The sequence below is a fragment of the Macaca fascicularis genome, chromosome 9 (assembly GCF_037993035.2).
Source record: "Macaca fascicularis isolate 582-1 chromosome 9, T2T-MFA8v1.1".
Lineage (NCBI taxonomy): Eukaryota > Metazoa > Chordata > Mammalia > Primates > Cercopithecidae > Macaca > Macaca fascicularis.
The window spans coordinates 105487578-105502209 of record NC_088383.1 but is presented as its reverse complement, the minus strand read 5'-3'; the positions used below and the strand labels follow the sequence as shown (position 1 = coordinate 105502209).

Genomic DNA, 14632 nt, shown 5'->3' with positions numbered 1-14632 from the left:
GTTCTTTTAATAGTCTCTGAAGAGTGTTGAAAAGGAAATGTGCTATTGATTTAATAGAGGCTGTATGTACATATCTAGAATATGTAAGAATGTGTTCCTTTTAATTTTTAAAAGTTGAATTATATATGCATTACAGACATGTTTTTTGAAATGAAAATTAATACTTTTGTGGAAGACAGCCTTTTAATAAGTGATTGAAGGGATATAGGCTTCTTTATAGAGTCAGTGAAAGGTGTGTTTATGCTTATTTGGTTTTCTGAAACTCAAAGCACTTGGGAATGTCTCCTAAGATTCTGAAGGGCTGCATTAAAAACGATTTCAGATTGAGAATCATAGAATTTTAGAACTAAAAAGACTCGATAATTTAATCCAAAACTCCTCATTTTCCTAATGGCCTGTACAGGTTCAGAGACTTGCTCAAGGCCACAGAAACAATCAGAGCTTCCTGATCTCTAGTCTTGCCTTTTCTACCTGTCTTGTATGTATAATTCCATAGTTTTAATATGTAAAGATGTTAGCACCAAAAACCCAGTACTTAGGGGTGCAGGAATCTTAGAACATTTTATGGTTTGCACTGTAGCCTTGAATTTTTATGGGTTCTGTTTCCTTAACAAGATCACAAAGTCAGTTTTTTTTTTTTTGGTCTGTTACATACACAAGCACTGTGCTTGGCACAAGTGGTATTTGATCAGTGCTTGTTGAATGACTTGAATAATTAGGGAGCTACTAGTGACAAGGATGTGCAATGTGGAAGCACAATGAACAAACTCAGGCCATTATTCATTTAAGATGCAGTCTCCTGTTTCGATTTGGGGGTCCTACCTAGGCTAAAATTCCCTATTTCTCTGTGGCCCAGTATACTGGTAATCTTGAGACTTCTAATGTTGGACAGACTGAATGCCTGCCAGAATCCTTTACTCAGCCTCTGCCTCATAAATACTTTGTATTATATCACTAAGTGAGTTCAGAAATGTTTTGTTTGATTTACTTTGGCAAATGGCAACCTTTTGTCTTTGTCTCTGTTGGGAGTATATGAACTCTTGAAACTTACTGAAAATTTGTAAAGAGTATAAGCTGTTTACTGTAAGTGCATTTGTGAGTTATCTAATGTAGATTGTTAAATACCAAAGTTCGTTGTCCTATTTTCAGCTCTACTCAATGATAGACTGAAAGTTTATTTAGGTACAAAGCTATTTTTGAGAGAGAGTAGTTCTCTCAAGAGGCTATTCAAAAAAATACATTTCTAATTTATTTGTATTAGAATTCCGATGTGTGTTTTAATAATTAAAAGGCTTTGAAATTATGATTTCTGGAACATTTATTTTGAAGTAAACACACTTATTTTTCTCCTTTGTATGAAAAGGAAGGATAGCATTTTGGTGCTTGTTCTGAACCCTCAGTCCTTTGCCCATCTATATAAATTGTGATTTCTTATTCAGATTTCACATGACTACATCAGCAATATTATCTTCTAAAGCGTTTCTCCTGAGAATAATTAATTCGTGACCTCTGTCAAGGAGGAAAACTTTGGTAACCCCCAACACATAAACAGTATTTAAATAAGAGGGGCCCAACATTGGTGACTTCTTGAGAATAAAGGTCATTCCTTTTGAGATTAGAGTGCAAATAATTTCTTAGAAGGTGGTTTTTTTTTTCCCCCCCCAGGCAGATTAAAGGCTCATGTGGAAAAGTTACTCGGTATTCAGGACTGCCTTTAGTTGCTTTGTACACCTGCATTGCTTTCATATTTCCTTGATTCAGTTTTTTGCTCTTTAATGAATGAAGCTGACTAGGGATTAGCAAAAATACTGACCTTTTAAACTTGATGCTGATTAATTTGGACAAATTATTTAACATCTCTGTTCTTTAGTTTTGTTTTTGTTTTTAGTCTGTAAAATGGGGAAATAATAGGACCTATTTTATAGAATGTTGAGATGATTATTTAAATGTTCATGTAAAGACCTTAGAACTATACCTAGCTCATAGTATGTATTTATTGTTAGCTAGTGATGTTATTTTTACAAAAATGGTGAGATCATGTCATGTTAGGGTTTGGTGAATTAAGGCTTTACCTGAGGATTTGAAAAAGGAGGATTTGAGCAGTTCGGAAGGGTTAGTAGAATTTGGCTAAGTGGAGAAAAGGAGGGCATTCTAAATTTGGGGGAATGACGAAAGAAGATGAAGCAGAAAAGGGGAGGAAGGCAATATCATAAACCGTTTTGGCCAGCGCGGACGACTTAAGTGTAGCAGTGAGATTCTTCTGAGAGCTGGAAAGTAAGTAGGTGAAGAATGCCGGTAGCCTGAATTGGCCTTTTCTTACTTGGCCATTTCCCAGGGAAGCCTCAGATGGAAGGGATTATTATCCAGTTTAGGGATTCCCAGATTCACTGCTGTGCTTCTGTGACTCCACCCCCCACCTTCTTCTGGGCCTGGCACTCCCTTGCCACAGACTGTGGAGCTCAGGGGCTTTGTCAGAGCTTTAGGGAAAGGAAAGGTTTTTATTTGTTTTGTTTTCTCCTTCAGATGTTGTGTGAAGTCTTTTGGTATTTTTTAATTTCAAAATGTTTTAAAACATTTTCTCTTGAGAAAGAACTCTTGATCTTGTCTTGGAAGCACTTATTCACAGGGACAATCAAGGGCTGCAATGAAAAGTAAACATTTTATGTTCATTGTATTAAACCACAGTCTGCATAATAAGGAGCAAAATAAAAGAAAAAAAGCATTATTTTTGCCTTGCTATTCACCCTGAACTCTCAATATGTGTATTTCTAATTACTATTTCAGTCCTTTTCCCAGAAAGAATCTTATACTGCAGAATGGTGTTAAGTTTTGTTACAGTGCTGGCATCACATCGTAACTCTACCATTCTGTTGAGGGTTCCTGAATGTTTAAAATGAGTGACTTCGGAATATTTGGCTTAACTTTGACTGAGATCCTTAAATTATTTTAGTCCTTATGTTTTAATTTGTATAAAATAAATGGATGCCCTATTTTTAAAGGTATTTATTTTCAAAGATTTTGTCTATTTTTAAAGGAAAAGTTTTGGAATTTATAGGAAAAGTATTTTTGTGCTTATTTTCACAAGTTAAATTTATAACATTTCTGCAGACTCAGCAGGATTAATGGCAAGGTGCTCTTTAATAGGTCGTCTCATTCAGCATTCTGCTCTTAAATAGATGAATTATGTTACCTCCCCTTATTTTTCTGGAAAGGTAACTCTTACAGTCAGTGTACATATCATTTCACATCCTTCAAACTTCTTTTACCAAGTTGCCAATGAACTTTACATTTCAGTATTTCTTCAGTGTTTTCCCGTCATATTTATTAAATATCTATTTGCCTTGGTGGATAAGTTCTTTTTGTGAGACAGAGTCTCACTCTGTCACCCAGACTGGAGTGCAGTGGCACAATCTCAGCTCACTGCAACCTCCGCCTCCTGGGTTCAAGTGATTCTCCTGCCTCAGCCTCCCAAGTAGCTGGGATTACAGGCATGTGCCACTACACCCTGCTGATATTTGTGTGTTTATTAGAGACGGGGTTTTACCATGTTGGCCAGGCTGGTCTCCAACTCCTGACCTTAAGTGATCTGCCGGCCTCGGTGTCCCAAGGTGCTGGGATTACAGGTGTGAGTCACCACACCTGGCCATGAACAAGTTTTAATTCTAATATCAACTCTTGTTAGTTGGTAGTGGTTGGTTTAGAGCACTGTTTTGAGAACTCTGAGGCGGTATCTACGTTCAGCAGAAAGGAGTTAACTTTTTGATTAGTGCTGTGTGGCCATGAGCATTGGATGGAAGAGTGGGGGCTTACATAAATTTGTCAGTCTCCCCAGACAAAAAGAATAGTAATGAATGCGGATATACAGATAACGTTAACATTTAGACCTTTGATTCATTACTTCCTACATGAAGATTATCTACAGTTTTTCTGAACTCCCTTAAAACAGCTTATGATTTTCCAAATTGTTATTCGTCCTGACCTTCTCTGCCAAAGTGAATTTAATCATTCCTTTATTGTTGCCCTTTAGTACCTTAATTATAATACTTATTTTTTCTTTGTTAATCATTTACTTGTCTGATTCCACTGTGGATTATGAACTTCTTAAGGAAACGACAGTATTTTATTTACTTTTATATTTTTAATACCTAATGCTGTGCTCGGTACCTGTCACATATGTATTCAAAAGGTGAGATCATTTGTTATTTCCTTAATGATCTGGCTGTTGTCTTATATGAACAGTGAGGCATTTATGTTTGAAAATAACATGACTAGGTCTAAGTCTTAGGGTGGTAGTCGTGTGAATCAAAAGAAAAAGGCAGATGTTTTGGATAAGAACATGTAAGTTAAATGTTTTTGGGTTCCCTGGAGTGCAGAGAGATTTGGGGTTTGAGTCTCCATGTCTGAGAGAATGGTAGTACCATTAGAAAAATGAAGCTGAGGAAAGTGGATTTGGGTAGATAAGTTTGGTTTTGGAGATGTTAGGTTTTGATTGAAAATGTTTGTTAACTAGTTTTAGATGGAGGACTGGAGATAAGAATTTCATAGTAGGCCAGTTGGATAGCTTCTTCTATTATATGCTCCATAGCAACCTACCTTATTGTTTAATGCCCATCTTTCCCCCAGAAGGGCAGGGAACACATCTTGTTCAAAGCTGTATCCTCAGTTATAAACACAGTTGCTTCACATGCTAAGCACTTAGTAAATAATTGTTTAGTAAATTAATGTCTGCACTATTAGTTGATTTAAATGCATCCAGTGTTGTCTTTAATTTATATTGCTACTTAGAATTATTAGTTTTAAAATTACTATGGGAATCACTTTCTATAGAATCATTGGAACTTTAATCTTGTAGAGATCTTAGAAATCTTTGACAGGCCTTCCACTTGTACCTTGGAACTACCCAAAGTCATTATTGACCACACTTCAGATTTAGCTATGTGTAGTATTCACTGATACGTAGTTCCATAATTACTTATTCAAAGAAATATGCATATAGTGCATGTCTTTCAGGCTGCTAACAAGATAGAATATTGGCTTGAATGGACTTGTGGAGGTTCTGTAGTAGTAGTCTTCTTCCTTGTGTTTGGTCGTTTCTGTCCTCTGTAGTACTTTGACCAGTGGCTGTGTGAAAGTCTCACAAGGAAATGAAATTTTATTTATGCTTGCTGGCAATGTTAGTTTTTGTTTTTTAATTTATTGATTAACATGAGGTTCTGGATAAACTATTGATTTTGTTTCCTCCTTCTTTGTCCATGTTAGCATGGTGAATCATGCTGGTTGCAGGTTTGCCATTATTTGATAGTATAAATGTAAATAATAGACGTACTCTCATGAGCTATTGGACTTAGTTTACACACTCTTTTCTATAAAACAAGTTTGGAAAAGATGTATCTTCCCGAGACTACCATCAGAGGATATAATTTTAAAATTCACAAAGTTTCATTTTTAAGATGTGGACATTCATCATCAGATTAAGCTTCCAGTATTTTATTTTATAGCTTCCTGAACAGAGATGATGCACTTTTGTTTAGCACTCATAACAAATATTCCCTTAATTTGAATTAGTTTTTTTTTTTTTTTTTTTTTTTTAATTCGTTTGCTTTTCTTGTTTCAGTATCAAGATAAAGAGGAAGTTGTCTTATGGATGAATACTGTTGGGCCATACCATAATCGTCAAGAAACATATAAGTACTTTTCACTTCCATTCTGTGTGGGGTCAAAAAAAAGTATCAGCCATTACCATGAAACTCTGGGAGAAGCACTTCAAGGGGTTGAATTGGAATTTAGTGGTCTGGATATTAAATTTAAAGGTAAGTAAACCTTAATAGTCCTTACAATGCAATTCGGACTGTATAAGGGTTTCTTAATTTTGGCACTATTGATACTGGGGTTGGATAATTCTTTGTTGTATGGAGCTGTTATGTACATTGTAGGAAGTTTAGCAGAGTCCCTGGCCTTACCCCCCAGATGCCAGTAGCACCTTCCAGTTGTGAAAACCAAAAACGTCACCACACATTGCTAGTTGCCATCAGTTGAGAACCACTACTTTAGACTCTAATGTATGTTTTAATCTGTAAATGAAGTGTATTGCATTTAGGAAAGTATATTAGTAATTAACAAAGATTTCCTTTGAATATTTATAAGATAATAAAATAGATAATTGTTAATAAAATTGTATTTCCTTAACATATTTCCTTCTGAAAAGTGTTCTCTAGTAAATCCCCTATTGATTAGACACATGTGGCCTGGGAAGACCTTCATAGGTATTTAACAAACTAATTTCTGGAGGTCTGAGGCTTTAATGGGATGCGTGGATACTTAAAATTCTTGTGTAAAGTCTCAAATTCAAACTTGTACCATAGGCTTAGCATGTATTATTTATCAGCGTTGTATTAATTTATCCTGTTAATACCTATAGGATATTTAAATTTTAAGTCAAAGACTTGTTAAATTTGGGGAAAAAACTTCACCTTATCTAGTTATGCGGGTATCCATTTGTCAGGTCCTTTAAGTGTGTTTATACTTTTCATTTTTTTTCTGTGAAGTTTGTCAGAGAGTATATTTCCTGCAGAGGCATTTTTAGAATGGTGATCAGAAGCTTGAGTAATTTAATTTTTGCAGGATCTTTGATTAGGTGTCTTGGTTTTTGAATACATCATGGATCCTGTAAACAGGAGCTTTGGATTTTAGTCCCCCCCCCCTCCTTTTTTTTTGGTGCTGTATTCATTTTAGTAAAATTGTTTACTGCAGTTTTGACTTCATTGTCTCCGTGTGTAAGATGAATAGTAACTGACTTCTGGTATTTTTAGTACTAAAGATGTTATTATTTTAGTACTTTGGGGAAAAGAATGACAATGAGATTTTAAAGATAACGTTACTTTAATTTCGATTTGTTAAATTTTATTCTTGTTTTTAAAATTGTTCAGTTATTGTTGAAAAGTATACTGTATATATTTACATTCTCCCCCTCCCCTAATCCCCTCTTTATAGTCTTTGGGGCTTAATTATAAAATTAAGTTGTAAATTTAAACCACAGTCGCATGGCCTGTAATTTTATGAATCACTGTAAACATACCTTTGAGGCTTGTGTTTTAATTTAATTAGATAATTTAAGTATTTAGTCACAAGTAACGAGAAAACTTAAACTAGAAAATGTGATCTTTGAGATTTCGTCTATATGTAATCATCTGCTCTTTTTCCGTATTTGGTGTACATTTCTAGTTTATTAAAGAGGAACCAACAAGAGAGAATAGGCAGAACTCATGAATCCTCCTTTGCTACTGTGTACAGATTTCATTAGTTTTTGAGATCCTCACCCATATTTACTAAAGAGTACTTACTCAGCAACTATTTTTTTTTTTTTAAATACTTTAAGTTCTGGGGTACTTGTGCAGAATGTGTAGTTTTGTTACACAGGTATACACGTGCCATGGTGGTTTGCTGCACCCATCAACCCGTCACCTACATTAGGTATTTCTCCTAATGCTATCCCTCCCCTACCCCCCAACCCCCTGACAGGGCCTGGTGTGTGATGTTCCACTCCCTGTGTCCATGTGTTCTCATTGTTCAGCTCCCATTTATGAGTGAGAACATGAGGTGTTTGGTTTTCTGTTCTTGTGTTAGTTTGCTGAGAATGATGGTTTCCAGCTTCATCCATGTCCCTGCAAAGGATATGAACTCAGCTTTTTTTATGGCTGCATAGTATTCCATGGTGTATATGTGCCACATTTTCTATCTGTTCTACATTTGGGTTGGTTCCAAGTCTTTACTATTGTGAATAGTGCTGCAGTAAACATGTGTGCATGTGTCTTTATAGTAGAATGATTTATAATTTTTTGGGTATATGCTCAGTAATGGGATTGCTGGGTCAAATGGTATTTCTAGGTCTGTATCCTTGAGGAATTGCCACAGTGTCTTCCACAATGGTTGAACTAATTTACACTCCCACCAGTAGTGTAAAAGCGTTCCTGTTTCTCCCATCCTCTCCAGCATCTGTTGTTCCTGACTTTTTAATGATCACCATTCTAACTGGTATGAGGTGGTATCTTGTGGTTTTGATTCGCATTTCTCTAATGACCAGTGATGATGAGCTTTTTTTCGTATGTTCGTTGGCCACATAAATGTCTTCTTTTGAGAAGCGTCTGTTCATATCCTTTGCTCACTTTTTTTTTTTTTTTTGAGACGGAGTCTCGCTCTGTCGCCCAGGCTGGAGTGCAGTGGCCGGATCTCAGCTCACTGCAAGCTCCGCCTCCCGGGTTCACGCCATTCTCCTGCCTCAGCCTCCCGAGTAGCTGGGACTACAGGCGCCCGCCACCTCGCCTGGCTAGTTTTTTGTATTTTTTAGTAGAGACAGGGTTCCACCGTGTTAGCCAGGATAGTCTCGATCTCCTGACCTCGTGATCCACCCGTCTCAGCCTCCCAAAGTGCTGGGATTACAGGCTTGAGCCACCGCGCCCGGCCCTTTGCTCACTTTTTGATGGGGTTGATTTTTTTCTTGTAAATTTGTTTAAGTTCTTTTTAGATTCTGGATATTAGCCCTTGTTAGATGGGTAGATTGCAAAAATTTTCTCCCATTCTGTAGGTTGCCTGTTCGCTTTGATGATAGTTTCTTTTGCTGTGCAGAAGCTCTTTAGTTTAAGTAGATCCTATTTGTCTATTTTGAGTTTTGTTGCCATTGCTTTTGATGTTTTAGACATTAAGTCTGCCCATGCCTATGTCCTGAATGGTATTGCCTAGGTTGTCTGTTAGAATTTTTATGATTTTAGGTCTTACGTTTAAGTCTTTAATCCATCTTGAGTTAATTTTTTCATAAGGTGTAAGGAAGGTGTCCAGTTTCAGTTTTCTGCACATGGCTAGCCAGTTTTCCCAGCACTATTTATTAAGTAGGGAATCCTCTCCCCATTTCTTGTTTTTGTCAGGTTTGTCAAAGATCAGATGGTTGTAGATGTGTGGTGTTATTTCTGAGGCCTCTGTTCTTTTCCATTGGTCTATATATCTGTTTTGGTACCAGTACCTTATTTGGCAATCTTAAACCCCCTTTTATTAGTTCCTAGAGGCTGAGATGGAGGGATTATTTAAATAGAAGAAGATTGTTTTCATGGATAAAGAAGTGGGATTTATTTTCTTTTCAGACTAAGCTAAGCACCTTTAGATTAAAAAAAGAAGAGCTAGCCAAGTGTTATTCCCTGAGAGTTGGTGATTCCTAGGGGTCTTACCAAGTTTCCACGTCCAGCCTGGATATGCTGCTAAAGAAGCTGTTAAATTAAGTGCCCGGATGAAATAGTAAATGCTAATTAGATTTATCTTCTCCCTCTATTGTAGCTCTTTGCTTGCTATGTTCAAAGATAAAGTCAGTCATGCTTTGAAAAGTGTTGTAGGTTGTTACATAGCCACACATTTAAAAAATAGGATGCACCTTAGAGATTGTGTCATCCAATTCCCTCTCCCAGAAGCCCAGAGGTAAAAATGATTTATCCATGGTGTATCGTAGCATACTAGTAATAGAAACTGGAACATTATGCCTCTTGTGAACTATAGAAATATTTACCATATATTCTTAATCTTTCATCTCTTAAATATTTGACTTTTAAAGATTCTTCTGAAGGCATATTCAAATAAAACAAAATTTTGGGAATGTGAAACCAGAGAAAACTATATGTACACATACATACATGTTTATGCATACACACACATCTTTTTTTAACCTAGTGGATTGTGTCAGGCTCCATAGATTGGTATCGTTTTGTAAAATGAAGATTACTAAAGAGACTGTTTAAAGGAACTAATGTTAGTCTAATACAGGATGCCTCTCACTTAAGATTTTATATACAACTTTTTCTTGCTAATAATCTTGGCCGGGCGCAGTGGCTCAAGCCTGTAATCCCAGCACTTTGGGAGGCCGAGACGGGCGGATCACGAGGTCAGGAGATCGAGACCATCCTGGCTAACACGGTGAAACCCTGTCTCTACTAAAAAATACAAAAAACTAGCCAGGCGAGGTGGCGGGCGTCTGTAGTCCCAGCTACTTGGGAGGCTGAGGCAGGAGAATGGCGTGAACCCAGGAGGCGGAGCTTGCAGTGAGCTGAGATCCGGCCACTGCACTCCAGCCTGGGCGACAGAGCGAGACTCCGTCTCCAAAAAAAAAAAAAAAAAAAAAAAAATCTTATATTCTAGCACTAGACAAAAATGCTAAATTGAGACCATTTTAAGAAAATGCATTAAATATAGAAGGACTGACTTAGGTTAGGCCTCCTTGAACCTGGGTTGAATTCAGTACCCTCCAGTTTTAGAGGGTACCTCTTGGAATCTTGCCATCATAGTGTGGAAAGAAGATGTGCTTTAGGGTCAGAGAGACTTGATGCATCCAGCTCTGCCTCTGCTTACCTGTGTGGTCATGGGCAAATTATTCAACCTCTTTGGTCTCATATTGCTTATCTGTGAAGTGTGGGAAATAATACGTATTTGATAGAAGTGTCAGGTTTAAATGAGAATGCATATAGAGCATTTATCAAAGTTCCTGGTATACAGTTTATATTCAAAAAGTGGTAATTAGGAATACTAATAGCACATAGTATGGGTCTGTAACTCCAACTTGATTTTGTATTTGTGATTATGAAATGTTAGTTTATTGATTATAGACTTTGATTTATCCCCAAGCTGCTGCACTAGCCTATTATAATAGCACTCTTGTTCACCACTGCACCCTTAGCTATTAAGACATAGTATGCTTTTAATAAATTGTCTAGCACCCAGACGGATTGTGCCTACTTGTTGTTATGATAATTGGTTCATTATGAACATTAGATGATCTGGAATAGTAATTCTTAACCAGAAGAGATCACCACCCACCCGTCCTGCCCCTTCCCCCGTTTGAGAATTCCTGCAGTATAATGAAGGGTGTTAATTGTGGAAAAGTCAGTGACTTCTACAGGGCTCCTTCCTTCTGTTTATTTTATTGATCTTCTCTTGAACTTTTTTCTTCCTTGAATTTCCCAACTTAACAGAGGGCTGAAATTATTTTACAAGTATTTTTTCTTTAGAGTTAATTGGTAAGTTGAGAGTACTGCAGATATGAAGAGATGCCAAGGGCTGTTTAGAGCCTTATATATTTTTAGTTCAGTGATTCTCAATCTTGGTTGTTCTTATCTTCACTATGCAGTATTTCCCTCCAGATACCTGCCTGGGGAATATAGGCCTGATTGCCAAGGGTTGAGAAAAAGGGATTGGGGGGATGGCAGGTTTATTTATTCAGCCTGAAGATGTTTACTTTAGGTAATCCCTCATGCTGTTTTCAGTCCCTGGCTTCTGCTGTTCCTGCTGTCCCTGATTCTGGAACCCCTCTGGTTTAAGTTCTCTAGAGAAAGGTGCCACTGGTCTACTACAGGGATACGTTGAGGGTACAGTATGTGTCTAGCTGTATGAAGGGTAGAGGAGGGGACTTAGCTATCCAACCCGTCTGTGTACATATTTAATATTTTAATACAGTTCCCTTTGTGTTCAGTCCTACATCTGTCCCCCTAGCTTCTATAGTGCCTCCAAGTCCTGAGTGTCTCTTGGGTTCTGTGACACCAGTTCCCTCCCTTACAAGCATCACTCTCCTGTTATGTTTTCTCCTGCTTTATTAGTAGTTTGTCATCTTACAACTGTTTTCCATTTCCTAAAAATGTGTTAAAATCTTTTTCCCATGGCCAGGTGCGGTGGCTCACGCCTGTAATCCCAGCACTTTGGGAGACCAAGGCAGGTGGATCACTTGAGGTCAGGAGTTCGAGACCAACTTGGCCAACATGCTGAAACCCTGTCTCTACCAAAAAAATACAAAAATTAGCCGAGGGTGGTGGCAGGCATCTGTAGTAATCCCAGCTACTCGGGAAGCTGAGGCAGGAGAATTGCTTGAATCCGGGAGGCAGAGGTTGCAGTGAGCCAAGATTGTACCACTGCACTCCAGCTTGTGCGACAAGAGCAAAACTCCATCTCAAAAAATATATATATATATATTTAAAAAAATATATATTTTGTATGTATATATATACACATTATATATATGTATTTTATATATATATATATGTTTTTTTTTCCCCACTGTCTTCTCTTCTTTTCATCTTTGTGGACTTAACATCCTTTTTATTCCTTCACTGACATTTTAATGTGTTTTAGGAGAGAGAAGAAACATACTTGTGGTTAAATCTGCCTTGTTTGTAAGTGGAAGTCTGGGAACTTGGTGCAATGTTTTGTCCTGTTGGTTTCAACCAAAGTGTTTTAGCCAGACCAAATAATTTGAATCTGAAATTTGTCAGTTCTTATTACTGATTTCTTATACCTTGTACTAACTGCAGATTTGATAGGTATGGGCATCTCTGTTTTTTGTTTTTTAAAGGAATGTGTATGCATATATATTTCTCTGATTTTAACAGTGATACAAGTTCAAATACACAATTTAGTGACTACAGGAAAATATAAACTGGCTATAATTACCATTAACATTTTGTTGTATTTTCGTCAGTCCTTCTGTGTTTCTGTTTATCCACATTGTTTTAAATATGTGAACGTTGAGTTCATTATATATATAATTTTTGTAAAGTTTATTTAACAAATCCTTATATAGTGCTTATTATGTGCCAGACAGTGTTTTAAGCACATTCTAATTCATTTAGTAAGTGATATATAGTTTTTGTTTGCTTTTGTTCTCTTGACATTTTATGAGCTTGTCCCCATATTGTTAATTACTCTTTTAAAAAATATGGCTACATAGTGTTGTGTAACTTGGATACTGTGATTTTTTTTCCACCCATTTTCTTTCTTTCTTTCTTTTGTTTTTGAGAGTCTTGCTGTGTCACAAGGCTGGAGTGCAGTGCAGTGGTGCGATCTTGGCTCATTGCAACCTCTGACTCCCTGGTTCAAGCAATTCTCCTGCCTCAGCCTCCCGAGTAGCTGGGATTACAGGCTTGCGCCACCATGCCTGGCTAATTTTTGTGTTTTTAATAGAGACAGGGTTTCACCATGTTGGCCAGGATAGTCTCGATCTCCTGACCTCGTAATCCACCTGCCTCAGCCTCCCAAAGTGCTGGGATTACAGGTGTGAGCCACCGCGCCCAGCCTTTTCTCCCATTTTCTAGTTGTATGATATTTTGATCCTTCCTTCCATCCTTCTTTGGTTTTCTTTCTCTGCTGTTGCATGTAAGTATTTCAGTACATCTCTGAATCTGTTATTAGGATGAATTCTTACAAGTAGAATTACTGAATCAATGTGTATAAACATATTTAAGGCAGTTTTTGATACAGGTTGCGAAATTGTCATTTAGAAAAAATTACAGTGTTTATACTGCTAGTCAGGTTGGTCATTTAATCAATACTTTTTATATAGTTATTTAATTAACTGTGAATATATCAGTTTTTCCAGTTCTTGTTTTCCTCTAGTTCATTCAGCAGTTCTTGAGTATCTTATTGCATTCCAGCACTATGGTAGGCTCTGGGTATGCATAGTTCAACCAAGAGCTCTGGCTTCTGGGGTCTTCAGGCCCTCTGAAATTCTACCTTAATTTTGTGTGAATGTGCATTTTCAGGGGGTGGGCAAGGGAGAGATCACTTTCATTGGATTCTCAAAGGGGTGTGAGGCCCAAGGAAACTTAAGAACATTTTCTGTGAATATATTGGCACTTTCAATCCTTTTTGTTTTTTTTTGGAGACAGAGTCTCCCTGTTGCCCAGGTTGGAGTGCAGTGGTCCCATCACAGCTTACTGCAGCCGCAACCTCCCTGGGCTCAGCCTCCTGAGTATCTGGAACTATAGGCACATACCACCATGCCTGTCTAATTTTTCTGGTTTTTGTAAAGATGAGGTTTTGCCATGTTGCCCAGGCTGGTCTCGAACTCCTGGGCTCAAGGGATCAGTCTGCCTTGGGCCTCCCAAAATGCTGAGATTCCAGGTGTGAGCCACCGCGCTTGGCCTGATGCTTTTAATTCTTAACTCTGGGAAGGAGATAGCATAGATGCTATCTCTGTTAAGGGAACTGAGAGGTTCATGGAAGTTAAGTAACTTGCTTTTTATTCACATAGCTACTGGATACTAGAGCTCAGAATAAACCTCACCTTTCTGCTTATTTCTCTATAAATTTTTATATATTGATTTCTTTGATGAGAGACTTTGCCAAGTGCTGCTGAATTAGAGGTAGACTGTTTCTCGTTTTCCAAATGTAATTTTTTTTTTTTTTTTTTTTTTTTTTTGAGACGGAGTCTCGCTCTGTCGCCTGGGCTGGAGTGCAGTGGCCGGATCTCAGCTCACTGCAAGCTCCGCCTCCCGGGTTTACGCCATTCTCCTGCCTCAGCCTCCCGAGTAGCTGGGACTACAGGCGCCTGCCACCTCGCCCGGCTAGTTTTTTTTGTATTTTTTAGTAGAGACGGGGTTTCACCGGGTTAGCCAGGATGGTCTCGATCTCCTGACCTCGTGATCCGCCCGTCTCGGCCTCCCAAAGTGCTGGGATTACAGGCTTGAGCCACCGCGCCCGGCCTTCCAAATGTAGTATTATCAAAAGAGAAAGTAAACGAAGTATGGCATATTGTGTACTTAGAGAACTCGTGAATAATTACCACTTTCTTTTCTCAGTGCTTTCACTGCCTATTCAATTATTAGCGTGGAGT

The 14632-nt window shown here is 37.8% G+C and overlaps 1 protein-coding gene across 1 annotated transcript in view; it reads left to right on the top strand.

The window, feature by feature from the left end:
* TM9SF3 (transmembrane 9 superfamily member 3) overlaps positions 1–14632 on the top strand; it is a 71936-nt gene that overhangs the window by 4471 nt on the left and 52833 nt on the right. Inside the window, exon 2 of the mRNA XM_005566087.4 lies at positions 5615–5810. Coding sequence (XP_005566144.1) covers positions 5615–5810 — 196 coding nt within the window. The remainder of the gene's footprint in view (positions 1–5614; positions 5811–14632) is intronic.